General features: G+C 42.5%; 1 protein-coding gene across 2 annotated transcripts; it reads right to left on the reverse strand.

Annotated features, from left to right (window-relative positions):
- Positions 1-6,974: 6,974 nt before the first annotated feature.
- LOC121180466 (myotubularin-related protein 7-like) lies at positions 6,975-23,692 on the reverse strand. 2 transcript variants are annotated; one of them, XM_041035897.1, is made up of 14 exons: positions 23,379-23,692; positions 21,873-21,998; positions 20,031-20,193; positions 19,714-19,871; positions 18,520-18,648; positions 18,292-18,426; positions 18,027-18,159; positions 17,168-17,277; positions 16,765-16,890; positions 16,605-16,654; positions 12,287-12,487; positions 12,032-12,166; positions 11,516-11,642; positions 6,975-9,894 (listed from the first exon to the last, which is right to left on the reverse strand). In XM_041035897.1, the coding sequence occupies exons 1-14, from the start codon at positions 23,400-23,402 to the stop codon at positions 9,541-9,543; spliced, it is 1,971 nt and encodes a 656-aa protein (XP_040891831.1). In that variant the 5' UTR covers positions 23,403-23,692; the 3' UTR covers positions 6,975-9,540. The 2 variants fall into 2 exon arrangements, with proteins under 2 accessions (XP_040891831.1, XP_040891832.1); XM_041035898.1 differs by having other exon boundaries at positions 9,714-9,894; positions 11,467-11,642.
- Positions 23,693-24,728: the final 1,036 nt, after the last annotated feature.

The following is a 24,728-nucleotide window of genomic DNA, read 5'->3' on the forward strand; positions in this document are numbered from 1 at the left end:
CACATGCTTTGTTTAGTCTGAAATTGCCTGGATTTGTCGTTCCTTGTACTGCTTGAGAATACCATCTGATTCAGAATCTGTTGTAACTAACCCCAACTCTCTCGTGACCCGCGGTGCCTCTGAAAAGCTGCCTCAGTGACACACACACTGACAGGGTTCTGCAGTTAGTGAAAGCTGCTCATGCCACTCCTCAACTAACAAACTCAACAAATTGATTGCTACTTTTTTTGCTGGAGCATTGACATTTTTTTGTTTTCTGTTCAAGTGTTTGTGGCTTTCACTTGTCTTTGTTGTGGGTTGTGTACGTGTCACAGAACAGCAAATATGAACAGCTTTCATGGATAGTCGGTAGAGAACAGCAAATTTTTTTTTTTATACAGAAATGTCAGTGTGTCATTTGAAGGTGAGGCAAAGAACTCTGAACTTGTCTCCTACAAAGGGTTTGTGTGCGGGGGGCAAGGGGTGGTCAAGTCAAAGTTACTTTGCTGTCCACACTGAATGCCTAGACAATACACACAATATAAATTCTAAAAACGCTACAGATTCTAAACGGTATAAAATAGATACGTAATAGTACAAAAGGGCAAAAGGCAATTTAAAGCAGTATGCTCTATTGAATGAGCAACAGAGCATACTGCTTTAAATTGCAACAGAAACCAATGAGTGCAACAGTTGTGCAATTTAATTGTGCAATGCTGCATGTGCAAACTGGGAATGTAACAAGTACAGTTACAGCATGAGGTAGTCTGTGATTTCAGGTTCCTGTAGGCTACTGTCTGCTGTTTAGAAGTCTGATGGCAGTTGGGAAGAAAGAGTTCCTTAGGCTCGAAGTCCTGCATATCACACTTTTGTACTAGTGCTGCACGATTAATCTAATCGCAATCGCAATGTCACGCTGTGCGATTACGTAACCGCATAAAAGACTGCGATTTGCGATTTAATGTCATGTTTAATGTAAACCAATGTGGAGTAATTGACGCCACATCCACACGCTGTGGGTAGCCGCAGGTATGGTCACGTGACTACCCCGGCTTTCAGCAAACAATAGTGACCGACATGGACGCTGAGGAGGAACAGGGGACAAGCAGAGTTGGCGGCGAAAAAAAATGCTACTTATGTTGTATGGCGATACTTTGGATTCAGGTATGACGACCCTGAACAGCAAGACGTGTTGTGATATTATTTGGAACAAACAGTCTGTAATCTTCAGGTTTTGTATTTTTTTTCTGTCATGTGTATGTTTTGAGTTGAGAAATACACAAACTATCATTATTCTGTGTTGTCCCTGATATTCAAGCAAGTGGACTCATGACACCATTCATTTATAATATCGTAATCGCAATCGCAAATTGCAATATTGTCCACAATAATTGCAATCACACGTTTTCATCAAATCGTGCAGCACTATTTTGTACCTCCAGCCTGAGGGTAGAGGTATGAACAGTCTGTGTTGGGAGTGGGTGGGGTCCTTAAAGATGGAGGCAGCTCTCCTGTGGACTCTGCGGTGATAGATGCTCTGCAGAGAGGGCAGTGGAGTCCTGGTGATCTTCTCAGCAGTCTTCACCACTCTCTGCAGGCGTTTGCGGTCCATAACAATAGTTCTGCCATACCACATGGTGATGCAGCTTGTCAAGATGCTCTCGACAATGCAGCTGTAGAAGTTGCTGAGGATCTTAGGCAACATGCCAAACTTCCTCAGCCTCCTCAGGACATACAGCCGCTGTTGGGCCTTCTTGACCAGCTGTGTGGTGTTGAGTATCCAGGTGAGGTCCTCACTGATGTGGATGCCCAGGTATTTGAAGCTGCTCACCCTCTCCACTTCAAGCTCCCAGATGAACAGTGGCTGATGAGGCCTCCTCTCCTTCCTCATGTCCACTATCATCTCCTTCGTCTTGTCCGAGTTGAGGGTGAGGTTGTTGTCCTTGCACCATGACACCAGACTGGTCACCTCCCTCTTGTCGGCCACTTCGTCCCCGCCAGTGCTGCTTCCTATCACTGCAGTGTCGTCCGCATACATTCTCTTTCTTGTTGTTGTGATTGAATTGGTTGCTTCAGTGCCCACCCCATGTTTCTGCAGACTGGTGCAGCTTCCAGTATACAGATTGTGAGCTCCCATTGCACTGGTTTAGTGTGTTTGTAGACCACTGTAAGTCAAAGTCAGCTTTATTGTCAAAACCATATGTGCAGGTCATACACAGGATTTGAAATTACGGTGCTCCCTAGGCCCACAGTGTTATACTAGTCAAAATATCTTGTACAAAAAACAAGCAGCAGCAGGGCACATAGCAACAGCTGATTTAAAGTGCAGGTGCTGGTCCAGAACAGTCCAGTGGTATATGTGTATGTGTTGGTAGACAGTGCAGAGGGGACGGGGTCGTGTGTGTGTTGGTCAGTGGTTCCAGTGGGGGTTCAGAGGGGGGATTCATGTGTGCGGGGGTCCACAGGGGGAGGGACGGCAGGGAGAGAGTTCAGCATCCTGAGAGCTTGGTGGATGAAGCTGTCTCTCAGTCAGCTGGTCCTGGCCCGGAGGCTCTTCAGTCTCCTTCTGGACGGCAGCAGACTGAAGAAGCTGTTGGACAGGTGGGTGGGATCGCCTGCAATGCAGAGGGCTTTGCGGGTGAGGCGAGTGTGGTGTCCTGAAGGGAGGGGAGAGATGTAGCTTTTTCCGGCAGGACACGGTGCAGGTGCCATACCACTCTCTGCTCTATGGTGCCCCTGTAGAAACTGTTCTTGATGGGTGCTGGGGCTCTGGCTCTCCTCAGTTTACGGAGGAAGTAGAGTCGTTCAGTCAGTGATGCAGTGTTTTGTTTTTTTTTTTTTACCAGGAGAGGTCTTCTGAGATGTGCACACCCAGGAACTTGGTGCTGCTCATTCTCTCCACAGCAGCACAGTTGATGGTTAGGGGAGCATGCCGGGTGTGCGCTCTCCTGAAATCTACGATGATCTCCTTCGTCTTCTCCACGTTCAGGGCGAGGTTGTTGTCACTGCACCACTTGGCCAGGCGGCTCACCTCACTGATGTGACCCACCACAGTTGTGTCGTCCGCAAACTTGATGAAGAGGTTGGAGCTGTGTGACGGTGTGCAGTCGTGGGTCAGCAGGGTGAAGAGGAGGGGACTCAGCACACATCCTAGGGGGGCCCCAGTGTTCAGTGTGATGGTGCTAGAGGTGTTGCTGCCGACCCGTACTGCCTGTGGACTTCCTGTCAGGAAGTCCAACAGCTAGTTGTGGAAGGCGCTATATAAATAAAATTGAATTGAATAGTTGCACATCGATGTGTTGATCCCCAGTCAGTCCAGTTTGTGTATAAGTTGCTGGGGGATGATTGTGTTGAATGCTGAACTGAACAGCTTTCTAACATATGAGTCTCTCGTGTCCAGATCTATGAGGGCTGGATGGAGGGCTGTTGAGATTGCATCATCGGTTGAGCGGTTGGACCGATATGCAAACTGAGATGGGTCCAGGGTGGGGAGAGATGACTTGATGTGATGCATGACACTTCATTGGGATGGGGGTGAGTGCAACAGGATGGTAGTCATTGAAGCAGGAGGGAGACGGCTTCTTGGGCACAGGAATGATGGTGGAGGCTTTAAGGCACATGGAGACAACAGCCTGGCTCAGTGATGTGTTAAAGATGTCTGTTAGGACATCTGTGAGTTCCGCAACACACTCTCTCAGTACTCGACCAGGGATAGTGTCAACACCTGGTCGCCAGGAGGGGGTGGAGTCTTCTGTGCAGGGATGATGTTGTGTGCCTCAAAGTGAGCGAAGAATTTGTTCAGCTCGTTCGGCAGAAAGGTGGAGCTGTCGGCGGTCTGCAGTGTGGGCTTGTAGTCCGTGATGGACTGTGTCCCCTGCCACAGACTCCGGGTGTCTCTGCTGTCATTGAAGCACTGCGTGATCTTCCTGGAATACTGCCTCTTAGCCTCTCTGATGCCACGTGACAGGTTTGCCCTTGCTGTCCTTAGGCACACCTCGTCCCCAGTTCTGAAGGCAGCATTCCTCACCCTCAGGAGCCTGTGGACCTCTCCTGTGAGCCATGGCTTCTGATTGACCCAAACAGTGATAGTCTTGGTTTCTGTGACATCATCAGTGCACTTAGAGATGTAGGCAGTGACGGTCTCTATGTATTCTTGTAGGTCTGTGGTGTTGTAGGTGTAGGTGGCAGCCTGTTTGAATATCTCCCAGTCTGTGGTGGAGAAGCAGTCTTGCAGTGCCTCTGAGGACCCTTCTGACTAAAGGTCAAAAACAGCAGTAACAAGAATAATTTTAGGAAAGGAAAGCACAGAGAGAGGTTCGGCCCAATGCTTGTAGGACAGGTTTTAGACCTCACAAAGTCTCACAAAGACTGGGTGGCTTGACAGGTCAAGACTGCCAGCTGCGTTGGACAATTTAGGCCACTAAATGGATGGGAAATGAACTGCTTTATTAGCCACTCAAAGCATGTGAGTTTTTCCTGGTTTGATTGAATTTTTAAACGGCGCTCAAAGTCACATTCACCTGTTCAAACACACATTTGTACAACACTTTGCTAACACACACTCACACACTAAAGATAAATCAGGGGAAATTTGGGGCTCAGTGAGGGGATCAAACCACCAACCTGATTAGACGACAACCCGCTCTGCCTCCTAAGCCCAAGGCGCCCTTGGTGAAGCCAAGCCCAGTTTGGCACTGGTATTGATTAGGCTGGTCTGCTGAAGATGGAAAATCATCTGCAGACTGAGTTACAAGCTCTTAAGGAAGGCAGACAAGGCAACCATGGGTCCATGTTATTTTGATCTTTGGAGAGAGGTTTTGATGTGGAAAGGAGGTGGGCGCAGAGGCTGTTGAATCCAGTGTGACGGTGGCTCTGTTTCCAGAATCCCACCCAGTTATTTTGGAAATTCTGCAAATCCTAAAGCGGCAGGAGGCCCTTGTTGAGAGTACTTTGAAGCAACATTGAAGGAACAACTGTCATGGCCGGCCAGCCTTGATAGGGGTATTATCTGAACCCTTTTGTTTTGTTTTGAACTCTTTTGTGGACTCTTGAACCTTTTTGGACTCTGATTTAGGTTAAGTTCTGTTCATATTTCCTGTTTTATTTTGAAGTTATAGCCCTTGTGTATCTTGTCTTGTTCTACTTCCTTTGTCTAGTTTCCTGCCTTTTGTGATTGCCTGCCCTGCCCTAACTGGTGTCACCTGTTGCTCATTACCTCATGTATTTAAGTCTTGTTGTTTCCCCTGTGTCCTTGTCAGTTTGTCTCTGTCTGTACTCAAGTTTGCACCTGTGTCTGTACCCGTGTCTTTACCTGTGTTGGTTCCTGTGTGTGCTTCTGCCTTGCCAAGTCCCTGTGTTCGTTCTTGTACCTATTGCCTTTCCGTCTTCCCCCTCATGGATTTACCTTGGTTTCCTTTTGTTTTCAAGTAAGGACTTTTGTATTTTCGTTTAGTCTTTTTCTCCTGTGTGGATGATTTTTAGTTGTTTAAGTTTTGCTGCCTGGCCCTGGACTCTTCCAGTGATTTTGGTTTTATTAAGACTTTTTACTGCATCTGCTTGTCTTGGGGATTTTTGCGTTTGGGTCCTCTCTTCCCCCGTGTTCCCTGCTGCCTTGTTGCTGGGTTGTTGGGCATAGGTGCCAGCATGGGGACTGGGCTTTGAGGGGAACAGCCCAAGTTTGATGCTGATGGTCAGCCTGTATGTTTTAAATGTTGGGTAGCTGGCAGTGTCTGGTGGGACACCCACCTGAAGAGCAGCTCCTGTATCATGCACTGCAGTGTCCCACAGAGGGTGTCACCCATGTAGCTGAGTAGCAAGGAAAATATGAGCTATGATTTAGTGGGGGTTAATTGCCTCCTTGACACTGGGTCAAATGCTTCAACTACCACAGAGTCATTTCTTGAGCAACATTTTCATCCAATACTCAAAAACAGAGTGGCTGCACTGCAAGTGGTCAATGACATTGAGAAAAATGTCTGCTCCCTTGGAAAAAATGCAAAAGGTAGGGGAACTTTGGTTGTGTTCCCATGGATGCAGCAATATTACATCAAAAGAGAGCTGTCCCTTGAATGCTGGGCATGAATGTGAACCAGCATCTGGCTCTAAGTTGCTAAATGTCATGATACACGACTTAGCATATTCATGACATAATTATGTCATATTTGCATCTTGTCTAGTTTCAGCCAGTTTCAGTCTTTTATCTGTTCTGCTTCTCTCCTCTTCTCTGTGCTCACATATACAGTTAATCAGTTCAGCTGACTTCACAATAAAGCTGTTTTCATTGATGTTTTTCTCTTTCTGATGTCAGACAACAACGTGAAACAGTGACTGAAACGTGGCCCATTAAAATAAATGTTAACAGTCACATCAAGACTTTTCCAACTGCCTGTAAATGTCTCCCTTGATGACAAGATACTGAGCCCTAAACACATTTAATTTTAATCAGGCAAATGCGGTATCTGCAGAAATCTTTGAAGGATGTTCTTTAAAGTTTGCACAAATGTTCATTGTCACTCAAGTGAGTAGATTTTGGAGGTTTGAGGTCAAAGGTCAAGGACGCTGTGACCTTAATGCAAAAGTTGTGCTTCAGAATGCGTTATCTCTACAATGCTTTGAGTGATGTTCTTCAAACCTTTAGCATATTATGACTGCTTGTCAAAGATGGAGTCAATATGTATTGGAGGTCAGAGGTCAAGGCCACTGTGACCCTGTGTAAGTTTTGCTTGTGAACACCCAACACTAACCTTCCCAAACATTGCCATTATCACTACAAAACACCCATAACCTCTACATCTGCTACAAACAGGCACCTAACCGCGCGGAGGCATACCACCACCATGCGGTACTTATAGTTACTTTGCTTGCATGTACACTTCTTGTTTTCTTGTGAGCTGCCTAACACGTAACTTTCCCCGCTGTGGGATCAATAAAGTCTGTCTATCTATCTATTGCAGTCATTCCTGCAACATGCTGGGTCTGAAGTCACTTTAGACCCTTTCAGACCCTTTAACAGTTCATTTATTGATAGATATTTTTCACCAGTGAATACAGAACAGACACATGTACATACACACCACAGGCTACAGTGAAATGTACAAGAGGGGGGAGATCTACACACTTCCAGCTCATTAGATTCAGTCAGTGCTGTCAAATGGTGTTCATTTCTCTTCACGCACAAGTTGAACCTTTTTTACATAATTATATCTGCATATCTGAACACCTGCCAGAGCCAATGAAAATTCAGTTTTTCCTGCTTAGTGTAGCTGTATAAACTACACTGCTCCACAGATCTGAATACAGAAACATTTTTGAATGTTCTAACAGCAGAAACAGGACTAATTCTTTATCTTTTTTCCTGATTTGGTTGTACAAATGTCCAGTGTATACATGATTTCCAAGACATTGTTCTTAAAATAATCCACAGTTACAAAGTAGACTACATAGTAATATCTGTGCTAAAATAATTTGTCAACTTCTTTCTTCAGTCCCACAGGTGGTCCTCACTGTTCAGCAGCGATTAGCTTTAGGAAGAACTACTCAGTTAGCATGTGTCTGAAATATAATCAGTGCTTTCTTTACCACCTATTCACCTACAATACCAGATTACAGGGAGCCAGTCATGTTCACCTGGAGTCGTGGTAGGTTTTGTCAGATTTAAGTACAGTAACATAACAGCGTACTCCAATAGGTCCACTCTTAGATATCACACAGTCAAACAGTGTATATGCTTGTTGAAATATGGAATGCACTTACAGAAATCCCTCTGGACAGTGTAGAGGCCATAAAACAAACTGAGATGTTTTTAATTGCTTTGTGTATTTTCCCAGAGTTCTGCTTGTTGGTAATTCATCTGTGGAAATGTAAAAAGTTACAAATCCCCTGAAAGACATGAGCTATAGATTTTGAGCTCTTAAAGTAACACAGAAGTCAAAGATAGTCCACATAACATTTGAAATATCAGTTATCTCATAAGCTTAAAAAGATTTCATAATTTACATTCCCATCTGAAGGATTCAGTCAGTGTGACGATAAATATTATTACATTAATGTGGATACCAGGTCCTTGTAGAATGTTATAAAGTACACTGAAACCAAAACAATATAAGAAATGACTTTAACACTGCTCCTCCACATAGAGAGGAGCCAGCAGAGATGGCCCGGGCATCTATTTAGGATGCCCTCTGGACGCCCCGGGGAAGACCTAGGACACACTGGAGGGACTATGTCTCTCGGCTGGCCTGGGAACGCCTCAGGGTTCCCCCGGAAGAGCTAGAAAAAGTGTCCAGAGAGAGGGAAGTCTGGCTGTCCCTGCTTAGGACCCGGCCCCGGATAAGCGGATGAAGATGAAGACTTTAACATAATATATTGCACAGAAAAACAAAAGAAAATACTGTATTCCAGCCTTTGCTATAAACATTAATATTTTGCTCACATTGTTCTGGTTAATTGTGGTTAATTCCTGATAAAAAGGTAACAGATAAAAAAGGAGGAATTGTCATTTATCTGATCTCAATTCAGACTGTAAATCTGTGACATATTCCCTTCCTGTTATACTTTTCCTTTATCTCCATCATAGCTGAGGGAATAATTTTGTCTTTTTTAAAAGTGCCTTTGGGGAATCCACATTTTGTAATTTTATGCTGATTTCTTTTTAATTTGAACTAAGTTAATATATTTTATTCTACCTCTCAAAACCTAGACACTGACCCTTAGTGGCAGGCTTTTGTTTTATGGAGTGATATGGTTTTGAAGAAGTGCAGGATAAGTTACAAAGGAAGAAATCAAGAATTGATTGCAAGACAAGGCTTCATGGAAGTCCAAGCCAGGTTTCCAGTGTTTAGGCTGCAAAATAATCAGATTTGTTCCCCTAACAGCAGCTCTCTAGCTTTTCTGTTCCTCCGCTAGTCTGACCCAGAACTAATGACCATGGATATCTCTCTAAAAACAATCTGCTTTCCACTACATTAACAAATAAGATCATTTTTCAATGAAATAAGATTTGGCTGAAGAGGTAAAGCGAAGGATAAGATCAATACGGACACAAGTGAAGCTTTGTCCAATGAGTATGGTTGTTCTACTCTGAAAATGTAAGTGCTTCATCAGATTCTCCCTTCATGAAGCCCGTGTCACATTATTTCAGGTTGGTTTCATTTAACATCTGTCCATCTCACAGCTGTTATAGTGCATCCCTTAAAAATACAAATGTCATTAGTTGAGCCCACCTAAAGACAACATTCAAGTATAAAAAAAAGCAGCATATCTGGCCTTGTGCAAAAAAAGAAGAAATTTAAACAATGTCAAATTAAAACACAGGAATGTTGTCTTTCTATGTCTTTGTCAAAAAGACAAACTGATAAACAGCCACTGAGGTTTCTCCTTAATTCACTGTGAAGAAGAAATGATCCTAACTACAGCTGTCTGCTAGAAAAGAAAGGAAAAATTCCAACAGCCTTTCAGTCAGTCAGTAACCTAAATCCTTAACTTGGTACAGTCTTTCTCCACTTTCCTCCGGGTAGGTTCAGGGCTCACTTTTTTCCCAGTCAGGCTGTAGTACAGGCATCCTCACTCCAAGTCTGGGTCCTTGCCATAGTCCATGCCGCTGGATGAGCGGCTGCTGAGGTCAGCCACACCCGACTCCAGGTCACTACAGGTGGAGAGGTCATCGGGGTCATGACTCTTGAGCTGTGTGTGTGGCTCTATTGGCAGGGTGAGAGCAGGGTCCTTAGTCTGGGGGTTCTGATTGGATGATTCAGAGGCAACTGCATAACCATTGTCCTGTGCAGGGCTGGTGATTGGGTCTGTGTAAGTCGAAGGCAGGTCCAGCCCACAGTGTCTCTGCTGCATGTGGCTAGTCCTCTTCCTTGGAACCTCAATCTTCTCCCATGTGATTGGCTTCCCTGTCAGGGCTGCAATCCTCTGCAGAGATGAGAGAAGAACAAGATATACATTTCCCTTACTTAGCTGAGAAATCTTCCATTCATTTATTAGCAGTGTTACCAGACTATTGTCTCAGTAGGCCAGTGACAAATTAAAGGAAAAATGAACATAAAGTGTCTTAGTAAGGCGCTGGGCCTTGGTTTTGATTCTCCAAGTCTCTGGACTCTACCGGAGGGAAGAACACCATCCTTCAAGAGCGTAATTTAATATGTCCCCTGCATTTTTCAGAAAGCAGTATTGGCTCTCCCGACTTTTCACAGTCTGAAAAGGTAAGTTATATTTAATTTAAAAAAATCAGAATAAAATGCAGGCACAAGAACCACATGGAAACAGCGCCTGCTCAAGCTCCCAGTCCCCTTCCAACTCCCCCTCCCCTCTCCTCTCTCATTCTCATTCAAACCAGACTCCATAGTTTTCCCTGGGCCCCAGCCTAAACTCTCCAGTGATGATATATATAGTTGCATTCAACCACTTGCTTTCTTTGTAGACAACTGGCGAACTTTCTGGAGAAGACTTGGTCTGCTAAGGAAAGGCAGCATTTATCCCACTTCGGATGGAGCACCTCTCATATTTAGAAATCTGGATGAGTTTATTAGTAGACCAGAACCATGACAATCCAGAGCTGAGACCAGGACAGACTATTAAATTACCCTAAACGTAAACTTAATTATAACTCATTGAAAAGTCTCGTTCTTAGTCTTTCTTAACCAGCATTAGTTTGTAAGGTTTAGATAAAGTAATTATGGTAGGTGATTATAATGTACATGTGGACAATTAGCTTAGCTCTGCATTTGTCACATTATTAGAGTCAACCCAACCCCTAATCCTAGACAATGAAGATCTTTTTTGTGTTCCTTTTCCAATGGTACAACCCATTTCCTTCCACTTTTCCATTTTTCCGTCACAGTGCGCATGCAACTGAAGTGATGTGACCCTGACGTCCACTCCAAACTGGTCTATATGAAAGCTGTGTACCACCCTGGTTCACACTGCCTACCTCTGCCCTACTGCCCTTCACCAGATGATCTGTTAACTTAACATTATAGAATTATACCCTACATGGGGTTACATAACTGACATCTCTAGAGCAATCCATCATTCAGTGGTTTCATTCTGCGCTTTTTGACCTGTGGGGTGAGTCAGCATATTGATCAATCACTCATCACTTTTTCTGTATTTTGCGGTTTCATGAAGAAGATATATCAATATTAGGAAAAAACACTGTTGTGTGTTGTTCTATCTCAGGTAGGGGTACCTGACAAACTAAAGCCCTTTTTAGGATATGTGCCTTTACAACATTTTTTAAACAAAACATTGGGTTTTATTTCAGTAACCACAAATCCTGTCGAAAAGAGTGTAAAGTGCTGTTGCATATGCTAACTCACTGCTTGTTTTCCATGTACTGAATTTATTTTTCAGTTTAAATTTTTGTCTGTATATGGGCACAAATGGGACCAGGGAGGGGACATTAAAGTTTCATTTGGGCAAAGAGGGCATGGAACTGGGGTTATGGTGGTGTCATAACAGGGGGTGTCTTTGTGTGTTGTATGCCTTGTCTGGAGCCCGGGTGGTGGTGGTGGGCGGTTCCTCCTGGCGGTACCTCCTGGTGATTAGTTAGCTCCTCCTCCAGCTGCTGGGACTCCTCCCTCACGACAGACAGGAAGTCAGCAGGAGACTGGCGAGGAGGCATTGATTTCTCCATGCAGTTATAGAGACGTTTCCACATTCTGAAGACAAGAAGAGACAAAGAGAAAGGGGTTATAATATATATATAAATAATATAACCCCTAATACTATAACCCCTAAAATATAAATCTTAAAAGCCCTGACACCTCTTCTGTTTTCATTAGGAGGAAAGAAAACATGGATATCTGGATATCTAGAGTAAACTTTTGGAGGCAATTTAATACTATTTAATTTAATACAATAATAATTTCTGGAGAGATGTTTATATTTTCAATATATTATAAATACACAGAGTAACCATATTTGTTTTCTTACATATTGTTACATAAATACATATTTATCATACGCTTCTGAACCAAGAATAGCATCACCTTTCTGTGGTAGAATATAATATCATGATTGTCGTTGGATGCTTGCGGCAGTGACTCACTTGAAGCAGTACGGGGTGGTGTTGGGTCTCAGGACACCCTGACTCTGGCTCAGCTCAGACTTATACAGGGGGTTTGCGTACTTGGCTCTGTCCTTCCAAAGATGAGGCCACAGAGAGTGACTCTGCTCACGAAGCCTGTATTCAAACACACCACCCAACAAACAGTCAAGAATTGAATGATTCTGTGATTTGACAAACTATAAAATATTGGTTATAGCTGCTTTCACAAGTCTTTAGAGTCTATGTCAGTCCTACCTCATATCCCTGCGTTCCCTCTGGCAATTGCCCAGGAATGTCCCATAGTGACAGGAGTAGACGTGTGTGCGTATGGCAATGAGGAAGTGCTCGTTGAACTCAAAGGCGCATGGGAACTGTTCTGACAGCTGCCACACACACTCCAGGAACTGATCAATGACAGGGGACACCTCTTTAGGATCTCCATCTAGGTGGGCGTACCTGCAGATACAGAGCTCTCTCTTTACTGTCCGTTCCAATACACACTATTGAAAAAATTCTGTATTTTGACTTGTTCAATAAAATTCGTGTTTTTTGATTGGCTGTTATCTCTTTGAAGGAATTCCTTATATATACACACACTTCAGTCCACACCGCACGCCAGGCCATCATTGTCTGGATTGTACCTGGCAATATTTGTACATGGACACAATCATGCGGGGAGCCGGAACCTATCCCAGCTGACTATGGGCGAGAGGCAGGGTACACCCTGGATTGGTCGCCAGTCAATCGCAGGGCTGACACACAAAGAGGGACAACCACTGACGCACACACTGACACCTACGCAAAATTTTGGGATTGTTGGAGGAAGCCAGAGTACCCGGAGAAAACAGGGAGAACATGCAAACTCCGCACAGAAGAGCCCAGACCAGGACCGAAACCTGGAACCCTCTTGCTGTGAGGCGTCAGTGCTAACCATTGCACCACCATGAGCACAATCAGTGGTAAGCTTTGCAGTGATGACACCTTTTCTGAATACCTCAATAGTAACAATTTACTTACTGACAAGTAATGTACGCTCAGTGTACATTTTTTGTGTGTATAAGCAACACCTACTACTACACCACCTACTACAAGTCAGACTATCCTGCATTTGGCCAGTGAAGACATCACAAGTCAGCTGAATGGCTTGTCTTTTCAGCTTTGTAAAAGTAAAATCATGGCACCCTCATACAGCTATCAGCTTTGCATAGTACTACCACTGATGTTATATTCACAATCCATTATTCAAAGGTGAAGAAAACCGAGATGATCGTGGACTTCAGAAAGAGTAGACATCTCTGTTCATGTTTACATACATACATACAGCCCTATGTTTACATCTTGAACCACTTTGCACACAATCTTCTAATACATGCATGATTAAGTGTCTTGTTACTTTTTGCATTTTTTTTGCCTTCTTTATTTTTATTTTTAATAAATTTTTATTGTTACTTTCTTGTTGTATTTATAATATTTTAGGTGTACTTATTTTTGCTTACTTGTTCTTGTTGGCTTTTACCATTTTTTTCTGGAGCAACAGACACAGACATAGCATACTGGGCTGAGTACTAAATGCACAAATTCCAAAGACAATCCAGTTTTATGCCATGCAGTCCACATACTTCAGAGCTGTCATTCAGCATGTATACACAAATTAACATGAGAAAATCATGGAGCACCTCACTCAGCTATCAGTACGTGGAAATAAAAATTAACAGTGGCAATGCCAGATGTGATGGTCCGAGTAAGCATCATCTGGTGGTTGATTTCAGCTGTAAGAAGTCACTGCCAATTTCCATCGTGGGATCAGATGTGGAGATTGTAACATCATACAAGTACCTCGGTGTTAATTTGGACTACAAGCTGGAGTGGTCCACAAACACCGAGGTGCTCTATAAAAAAGGCCTGAGTCGACTTTATTTCCTTAGAAGGCTCAGGTCCTTCAACGTCTGCAATAAAATGCTCCACATGTTCTACCAGTCGGTAGTGGCCAGTACCATCTTCTTTGCGGTGGTGTGTTGGGGAGCAGGAATCAGAGCAAAGGATGCAAACAGACTAAATAAACTCATAAAAAAGGCTGAGTCAGTTGTTGGCACCAGCCTGGCTCCATTAGAGGTGGTGATGAGAGACAGAATGCTTGGAAAGATCAGAGCAATTTTGGACAATGTCTCTCACCCCCTTTACAACATCTTGGACAGTCTGAGGAGCTCCCACAGCAACAGACTGCTGCAGCCCAGATGTTCTAAGGAGCGCTACAGCAAGTCCTTTCTACCTGAGGCCATCAGACTGTATAATACACATGTAGCCTCCAGAACTGTGCACTGAATTTTACCTGAATTTTACTTAGATTAATCTCTCTATTTATAACTGTACTGTGTTTGTTGTGTATATGTGCTGCTGGGACTAACTAATTTCCCTCTGGGATTAATAAAGCTATCTATCTATCTATCTATCTATCTATCTATCTATCTATCATTGACCCCTCACACCCTGCTCATCACCTCTTCCAGCTCCTTCCCTCACAGAGGCAAAAACATAATATAAATGTAGGGATCTTTACTGTCTACACTACACTAATAGCAGTAACAACTGCTACTTTTACACCCAGCAGACAAACTCACACTTTCTCTGTTTCTAGTTTTACAAATATTTATAGCAACTTCATTATTAGGTAACTAGACCTAATAGACACAGACAGACACACACCTTTTTTGTTCTCACTGTTCTGTTAGTATTAAATGTGATTGACAGTTAAATGTGAACAATTTCAAGAAATAAACGGTTGTGTAAAAAAAAAAAAAAAAAGAGTTATTTCATTTTTTGGTGGCCGGGCCAGTGAAAATATACAAGGAGCCAGTAGAACTTGAATGTACTGGCCAAGCGGGCCAGTAAGAAAAAAATGTTATGTTGGACCCTGAACTACACAGCACTATTTTCTTATTTCTTATCTTAGAAGAACCCTTATATTGCCTTTCTTATTCAAAACAAAATCAGCAATGTGTAGCAAAGCCCATTTATGAACGCACAACGCATGTCTGCCGTAATCATCTCATGGAGCATGCCCTGAAGACAAGAGGTGACCAGAGTGTACTTTACTAAAAGCCCTTGCCCTGTTATCCACCATGTCACAAAACACTACTACAGAACATTGTTCCTCTTCCAAGGCCTAATAAGGGAGATTTAGCAGATCAACTACTGTCTCAGTTCAAATAATAGTGAACCTGACTACTACTAACAGTCTGATTTATTCATTCACTTAATTTACAAGTCACTAATCCAAAATGGGGTTTTTGCAAAGCCAAAAAAGGCAGTGGAAAATCAGAGGCATTTCAATGTATAGAAATTACATGCATTTAAACATTTGCTTGCTCTATGCACAGTTTCCCATTTGATCCCTCTGGTCTGTTGTGTCCAATGCATCATCCCTTGTCCCTGCTGGACACATCCAGACCACCAGAACTGGGCAGTAAGAGATCCCGCTCTTTAAAACAGAGGCATTCTTCCTCTCTGGGCATAGGGTCACAGCAGCCACAGGAATACCACCAGTTTCCCAAGCTTCATGGTGTTAAGGTTTAGCTGCTTCTCTGTCCTGTGTCTGTCTGCTGGCCATGGTCTCCTGGCTTCTAACTGCCATTTCATGCACTCACTTTGCCAGATCATTCAGTCACCCATGCGGTAACCACACTACGGCCAGTTCTAAGCTATGTTAGTGTTTAAGTCTTGTACTCGTCAGTTTACTCACCATGCACTCTGCCTGCATTCCAGGTTCACCTCCACCTGATACCTATTTGCTACTATGTCCAGCTCATAAATAATCTGCCATGACTTTGGAAACAAATTTTTACTTGGAGTTCCTCAAGCTATGATCCAAGGTCTGCTCTGATAACAACTGCTGTGACTTCTCCTTTTGTAATGAGATAGCACTGCCCCCAGAACAAATCATACAGGCACTGAAAGGGATGTTACAACTTAGACAGGAAGAAGCTAAATGTAAACAAAGAGGTCAATTTCTGTAGGGGTCCTTTCCATGTTGTTTTCAGCCACTTATAATAACAATCTGAGCCTGTAGGTGGCAAAAACAAGCAGTTTCAGTGGATGCAATTTGAAGCGGATAGCTGCCCTGCAGGATAACACACCATTCTTGCTCAATAGTTGCTCAATAGTCAAATGACTGCAAATATTAGCCCTATCAATCATTTACAATGAAATACATGTAAGTTATCCTTAATGTAAGAGGAATGCTCTCAATTATGGAAAAAAAACATCTGAAGGCATTTCTGTACTGTCCCAGATCTGCTGACCTAGTATTTAAAATGAATTAAACCTACTATTCTGTCTGACCTTCAAGGGGGGCAAGGGGTGCTGTTGGGAGGTTGGGGGGGTGGCACCCCTACTTATATAATGGTACGGGAAACGCTGCTCTATGCTTATGTCTTTCTTGTAACAGTCTTTTTTTTCCATCTATGAATTCATCACAACACTGCTCCTGCCTTGCTCTTTCTCTGCTATAATTCTTTTCTTTTTGCTTTTCCTGGCATCATTTAAACAGAGCCAAAATAAACAAAAAGTTACTGACCTGTGGGAGAATTTGTGTCCAAAGGAAATCCAGTCTCTTTCTATCAGCACCTAGAAGAGAAGAGGTAAAGAGGAGTATATACAAATAATAAGGGCAGGACAAAGAAAGAAGGGAGGAACATGTGTAGAGAGGAAAAGGAGTGTGTGTGCATTTGTGTTACCATGAGTCCTTTGATGGTTCTGTAGTAGGGGTCCAGCAGTATACTGGCTACAGAGCAGGCCTGGGCTGTCCTGTCCCAGCCATCTGAACAGTGGACCAAGACACTGACACCTTCATCAGCCACCACCTGGAAACAGACAGCAGTTAAATGACAGCAGCAATTGTAAGGTTATCAGTGGAAACATAATGTTTCAGTTGCAAAGTAATACAGACATGAGGCATATATTTACAAGATGTCTAAATCCAAAGGCATCTATGTTGCACTTGCATCTTCCTTACACCTGCCTTTTATGAGTTTTTACATAGGTCATATGGACAGTTTCAGAATTTAAAATGTTTGTGTTCGCTGTAGGGGTGTGTGTGTCAGTCTGAGCGTGTGTCCTAGCGTTTGACTGTGAACATACCCTGGCTATGAAAACTCCGGCATCCAGTATGGCTTTTATGTGTTTGAGCCAACCAGAGTTCTCCAGGCCCCACAGAAAGTCAGTCATGGATGGAGATCGCATTTCGCCCACTGCAGGCAAAAGGAAAACATTCTGTCAGAGGAAGTCTGTGTATTTACTGATGGCAGCTCTACGTGATAACTCGAATATTTCCTTCTCTTCAGTCTGTTGTTTCTCTGTCCTGATTCCAATGTCCATGAAAATTTCCTCATTCCAATGATTTAAAACTCAAACTGGTCCTCATAATGTTTAGCCATACAAGACACAAACTTGTTCTGCTCATTGTTTGAGTGCATGTACATGTACTGCATTGCCCCCTCCTTATCATTCAAAAGCAGGAGTTGCTGAGCAGGGACTTTCTCTCAGAGTTAAAGATGCAGGGTAGTGAGTACATGTAAGTGCTTCTTCTGCTGCAACTTGTCTTCAGAGATGCTGCCTTGGACAGTATTTTGTTTTATCAAGTTTTTGATACTATCTACATAATATATTTTCTGTTTATTTATTTTGCTGCAAATTGGATCTAAAGTGACTTAAATGACAGCTTGCATAGCTGTTGAGTGCTAGTTATCCTGCTTCACCCTGTCATTCAGCATGTTTTTAAATTTCTACAATAGTTATGTTTGTGTAAGGAGTATTGTTAAGATTCTGATGTATTTTTGCATTTTGTGCTTTGTTGCAGTATTACAGTAAATTTGTGGATCTCTATTGAACATCCAAGAAAAGTTACAAGGTGTGTTTACTGGATGACTTCACACTGTTAACTGCCTAGCTTTGCAAAAGGATCACTCATCATGAGGGCAGCATACACACTCCCTCTTACCGTCGATGATTTTCTGCTGGCTGCTCCTCATCACATGAATGTTTTCAATGCCAATGAATTGCAGCTTGATGTTGGTGTAATGGTCCTCGTTTTCATAGCCTTTACCTGCTGCTCGATTTGCCATGGCGTTCAGCTGGACACACACACACACACACACACACACACACACAAGCGGTACTGTATGTGTGAATGTTATCACTCAATGTATATTTGTATTATTCACCGTGGCTTCGCTTGGGTGTATCTGTGCATGAATGTGAGTTACCTTGGGCCTGGTATCCACCACGTAGATGTAGTCACTACCAGGGTTGGACTTCATCACAGCTTGAAGCATCATCTCATCCTCCTGACAGCGTCCACTAAAGCCGGACAATGGCTGACTACACCGGCACACTGCTGCCTGAAGGGCAATAAAACATCATTAAGTTATTGTCGTCATCATTAATATAATCATAATTATCTTTCTGTATGTGTGCTTGTGTGTCACACTGACCAGTGTGTCCTGGTGGAAGTAGGACAGAACAGGAAATCTACCCCGACTCCTGAACCTTGAGCTGCCCACGATGATGGCAGGTGTGGCTGACTTTGGAACAAAGAGCTCTGAGGGGTACGTATCACAGAACTGGGTGGATACAAAAAAAGAAGTACATTTTTTAAAATATCACAAATGTATAGTCTCATCTTTTTAAAAATGTCCTTAAACAGATGGACACTGTAGTCTTTAGCAAACATTATTCAAACAGGAGTAAATAATTGTTGGGGACTATTTTCAGTGGCAACTTCAGATTGTATTCTACATGCCACCATTCTGCCACAGTCATAGTGCCACCTACTGGCAACAGGAAATTACACGTTATTATGTGATGTACTCTTCCTGGGAGGTTGATCAGATCCATTTCACATTACGTAAATGATGTCTTGGGACCCTGATGATAGTACATGGTGAAGCTTGTGGTCAATCTGTCTGCCTTCAATGCAAATGCAAAGATCATGAAAATTCCAAGCCATATCATACAACCTGCATTATTAACATGGTTCCCACTCTTCCCACGGACTCAAAGTGCTTGCAGCTCTTATTATTAATATTATGATTATTATTATTGTTATGATGCTAAAGAAACACATTTTTGAGGGGCCTGGGATGCTTGATAACTCACACTTCGGAACTAGCAAAAATTGCAAACATAATTTTTGAGTAATCTCACATTGTCCACTTCCAACCCTGTTTGCATCATGTTTTATATGCTGCATGTCCTTCTCCTCCTCTCCTCCATTCCTAGCTGTCCTATCTTCCTCCTTTTCCTCCTTTCACCCAGCCCGGCCATCAGCAGGAGGGTCCCCCATATGAGCCAGGTTCTGCTCAAGGTTTTTTCTTGCCACTGTCGCCTTAAGTGCTTGCTCTGGGGTCAGGCTCTGGGTCTCTGTAAAGCCCTTTGAGACAATTTTGATTGTGGAAGGTGCTATATAAATAAAATTGAATTGAATTGAATTAATCATGTTAAATTGAAGACCAAAATAATTGATTATGATTTTTGGCATAACTGAGCAGTTCTATCATCTTTAAAATTATCTGCCTACATAAACTTATGCCTTATCTCTTAAAAAATAATTCAATCTCATCAACAGACTGGTTGCCCTATTCATCTTAAAAACATTAGAAATATGCACAAGTCACAATTACACTGACCCTGTATTCACTGTTGGCAGCTGTAGTGACCCAGAGGTTATTAGGAACTCCCATCCTCTTGTAGTCGGCCATGAGGTCTATGAAGTTCCATGACTCTTCTCTCTCCTCTTTGTTCACATTAGGATTGAAGGACAGGCAGTAGAGCTCACTGTACTTCTCTGAGAGGGGAGAGGAGAATCATTTTCAGTCAGTATTATATGTATGGACTTAACATACCTGTAACCCAACTTTTCATGACACACTGCCAGTCAAGTGTTTATGTACTCTTTTAGACAACATACATTTGCTTACTTATACACACAAACACACATACACACCGGGTCGTGACAACCGGACCAATGAGGAATGAACATCCAAACAGTCTCTCTCCTGAGGGATGAGGATCTGGAAGACCTGGAAGTCCTTACAACGCAGGATCAGCTGACTTCCTGCAGGGGTGCTAGGCAGTCTCTCCACATTGCTCACCATGCTGTGCAACACCTGAAACACACACACACACAAATTTGTCCAGTTATTCACACAGCTCACACTTTACCTAATCTCAAGAGTTACACACTAACAAAACAGACAAAAGCACACATTGCTCCCTTTTTTTCTATCAAGTCTTTCATGAATAACTTAGGAAGTTTTTAAGTGTAAGCATGTAAGTCAGTAATATCAATCAGCACTAAACTAAACTAAACAAATCTTGCATTACATCTAACATATACCACATTATTGTGTAATCTGTCTTGTGATTTAAAATATTCAGGAAGAGATGTCCACATCCGTTAATAGGGAAGCTCCTGGACTTGTCTCACAGGAAGGAAATACCATGTGGTTAAGAAGAAGACAAAGAAGAAGAAGTAGACTTTAGTTAGTTGCTTTAGTAGCCATTTTTACACAAGCTAAGTGAAATCTGCCTTCTTTGTTCCAGTAGACACAGTTAGTGGCTGTTGGGTGAAATTTGACTCCCCTGGATGCCTTTATTATCTAGTCAAGTCCAGAGGGATGGGGCAGACTCCTCATCCACCTCCTGCAGGAGATTAGAAAGGGGGAAGGGTGGCATCTTTCCTTCCTTTGTCTGGAAACTCAGCACTCATATAGTCCTGATAGTGGTGAAGTAATGCCAGCTTTTCTCAAAAGTGTGGTAACATTTTATTAAAAACATACACATGCCATATGAAAATGTCATTCTGCTTGATTCATACCAAAAAATCAAAAATGGACAACTGAATAATACAGAAGAGGAGGAACTATAGCCTGACATATTGTAGGTGCCAGGCCAAGGCCTACTGCCAAAGCGAGTGTGTGTGTGTCACTGTGCTTATGTTACCACCACAACTGTTTTAACTTTGGTCTGCTTCTTCTTCTGACTGTACTGAAGTTGTTTTTTTTAAGAATGATGTCATGTTGAAGAAGATATTATAGTAATACTCAAAACACTTTAATTTCAATCTGAACATCTTAATCAGTTAACTACATGTAACATTCTGAGCACTGCTTGATGTTACCTACAGCTGCACTGCATTCTTTGCCCAGCCTTTCTTCAACAGTAAAAGTATGAATCTCAAATCTCAATGTTTCTTTCAGTTGTTATTCCCATTAATAAATTCACATTAAATTAAAACAAGTCTCCTTGATATCTTGCTTGGAGAAACTACTAATTCTGTAATAATAAGACTTATGAGAAAATGACACTGAGTGTCACTATCCAGGGGTTTTAACTGTCAAATTAATGCTCCTATGCAGATCATATTCCTCTTATAACATGTCTTCATGTTGCCATTCATGTGCAGTTGGTATAAATCTGTCTGCATGTCCGTAAGATGTTGTCAAAAGAAATTCCACATTCAATTTAGCCTAACAAACAGAGGTATGTCTACACTAAATTGGCAGATAATCTGTTTTTTGGTGATTGTGCATTGGAAGAATATTCAAAAGCAGGTATTTGGGATATGTATGAACAGACTATCTAGAGTAAGACTTTAGTTGGGATTTGGGGAAAGTAAGAAAGATAGTCTTTAGATGAATATGAACGCTATCTGATCTGATATTTCATTCAGACTAATGCCTGAATGAAATACCAGATAGCATTCATATTTCATAGACATGAACCAAATGTTAAAGGTACAGTGGCTCTCATAACACACAGGTGCAGTGCCCTGCTTCCAGCTTACCCATGTCTCCTTGCGTGTCTCAGGGTTGTTCTCTACAAAAATGGTGTGCGTGGCAGAAAGGTACAGAGTCCCAACACTGGCCTTTCTCTGGCCTGATGAGCGGTCCAGGAGATGTACATTTTCCACCTACCAGAGACATACACGTGCAAAATATCAGAGATGGAAAAATGACACAGATGAAAAAGGCTGTGGCTCAGGAGTTAGAGCTGCTCGTCCACTAATTAGGTGGGTGGTTTGATACCTGGCTCCTTCTGTCCACATGTCATGAAGTGTCCTTGGGCAACATACTGAACCCCAAATTGCCTCCAATGTATCACTGATGTGTGAGTGTGTGTGTTTTAGTGAAGCGCTGAATGCATAGAAGAAGCACTGTAAGAATGCGAATGTGAATGATTGTGTGTGACTTTTAGTGTAATGCGCCTTGAGTGGTCAATAAGACAAGAAAAACACTATACAAATAGAGAGCACTATATACACACCAAGATGCAAACATAAATCCAAAACAGATTATTATACTGTATTAACATCTCAATGTATCCCCTGGCATGACTCAACAGATTGCTCAATTAAAGTGTGTCAATAAATCAAGTTAATTTAGTCACTAGTAACTATGGAGTGTCTGCTTGCACGCAAAAACAAACATTAATGTCCCTGTCGTGTTGTGATGTAGGAACTGTTGGATGTCTTATTGTAATGTGTGTATCATTATAGATTTTTACATACTCTGCAAGCCATATCAGCTCATTTATATTCTAATATAAACACTGTCAGACCATGGTGATGTGGTAATGAGGAGGATGGGTACATGTGTGCCTTTGCCAGGCTGGCAGGAGGAAAATGGTGGTTACCAGCACAATGTTACAATCATGACTGAGCAGATGTGTAAAGGCAGATTAAAGGCAGATTATCTCGATTATATTCCATACTCTCTCTCTCTCTCTCTCTCTCTCTCTCTCTCTCTATATATATATATATATATATATATATATATAGAGAGAGAGAGAGAGAGAGAGAGAGAGAGAGAGAGAGAGAGAGACATATTCGAATTGAACTTAAGGCCACATGTGGCAGGTGTGCTTTGGCTATGCCGGTGATACAGCAACTGAGTCACCACATAAGTTTAGCTCCACAGAGATTTTATGCTTCCTGTGAATACAATAGATAAATATTTGCTAAGCAGATAAACAAGCTGACACAACTTATTTGAAGCATGTGGCACCACAAAACGATGTCCCGTTTCAAAGTGATAAAGGACGTCTTCCTGCAGGTTATCCCATAAAAACACACGTCAGTTTTGGGATGCCTCACAGGTACTAATTAACACTGTGCTGTATAACGGAGGCAGAGAGAGATGAGCAGGAGAGACTGACAGAAACCTCAAGGGAAAAACTACCTTGTGTGTCACTGAATAAAATGGTACACTAATGAGCACACCAGCAGCAAAGAAACAAAGCCAAGCACCATAAAGAGCCAAGTCATGGGTGTTTAAATGCCGAGTTTTGATACCTTCGGCGTCCGGATATGCTCCATCACTGACAACCAAAATGGTGGAGATGGAAAAAGAGTAGTCCGATGTTTTTTTTTTTTTTTTTTTTTGCGGTTTTTACCGTCAGCGGTTATATTCCCTGTTTAAGGTCATCATATGAGCTGTATCCTCCGTTGCTGCCGTTCCTGCGCTGCCCTGCGCCGAATGCTTTCCACGATTTACTTCTATATCCTAGGTTTGTTCGGTTAAACTGGAAGCGAAGGCATAATCGTCGCTAACGGTACCAGAATTCCCTCTCTGTCTCCGATTGATACTGACGCTGATAACAGCTGCGTTACAACGTACTTGTACGTACAACACTATTGTTACGTCAACGATAATAAAACACCCAGCCTCCGGTTATACCTTTCAAAATAAAATATCATGTTAAGAGGAAAGCTGTCCCTAAGCCAGATCTAAGCCTTAACCTTATACTTAACAGTGGTAGCATTCCCATCCATTCCATAACATGTTGTATCACTATGTATCTGTGTGGAAACCGTGCTTTATTTTGGGAATCATGCCTGAGCGTTCAACTATACTGGCGCCAAGGGCGTGCTCGTAATTTTATCATCTGCCATTTTAAGGTCCATCCACACATGTTCTATTAAGCTTAAGGGATAACTCCAGGCAACTGCAATGCAATAAACAGACAACTATTACATCTACTAAACTGCTTGATTTTGCCACTGGTTCAGATTGTTATTATAAGTGCCCGACAACCTTGTAAATAGGATTCATAGAGAGTCGGAGAAAAGGAGAAGGGAAAATAAGGACCTGATCGTCTTCTTTGCATCGTCTTGGCTGTATGGCTCAGGCCATTGCCATACTGAAAGGTGAACTGCCACCCTGGTCTCAGGTCGCACACATTCTGGAGCAGGCTCTCTGCAAGGTCCTCTCTGTATTTGGCTGCATTCATCCTTCCCTAAGTTCTGCCCAGTCTCCATGACTGGGACATGGTACTGGACATGATACTGCCACCACCATGTGTCACCACAGGGGTAGTACAAGCTAGGTCAGTGAGTGCCAACCGGGGGTAGATGTATCCCAGAGGGTGTGTACATAAAATTAAGTAGCTCTGGAATTTTGAAAAAAGAGATTAAGATCCATTAAAAACATTTGACATGCCTATAATTATTTTTAAAGTAATAGAATACCACACTCACAACTTGCTAGTGAAATAATAGACAACTAATCCATGTGATCCTTATCTTAGCAATAACATATCACTGTTAGGGTGACCAGATCCCAATTCACCAGATGTAGGACAAAGACTACGTTTGCGTGGGACAATGTGGGATACCAATGCATTAAGGTAGTCTAAAAGAACT

Source organism: Toxotes jaculatrix, chromosome 4 (genome assembly GCF_017976425.1).
Source record: "Toxotes jaculatrix isolate fToxJac2 chromosome 4, fToxJac2.pri, whole genome shotgun sequence".
Classification (NCBI taxonomy): Eukaryota; Metazoa; Chordata; class Actinopteri; family Toxotidae; genus Toxotes; species Toxotes jaculatrix.

Coding starts and splice junctions, on each gene's coding strand:
- LOC121180466 (XM_041035897.1), bottom strand. CDS start 23,402: ATGGAGCATATCCGGACGCCGAAG. Junction 16,891..17,167: donor CCGGAGTTTTCATAGCCAGG/GTATGTTCACAG, acceptor GTCTGTTTCCAG/GTGGTGGCTGATGAAGGTGT. Junction 9,895..11,515: donor AGCTAACTAATCACCAGGAG/GTACCGCCAGGA, acceptor TCATCTCTGCAG/AGGATTGCAGCCCTGACAGG.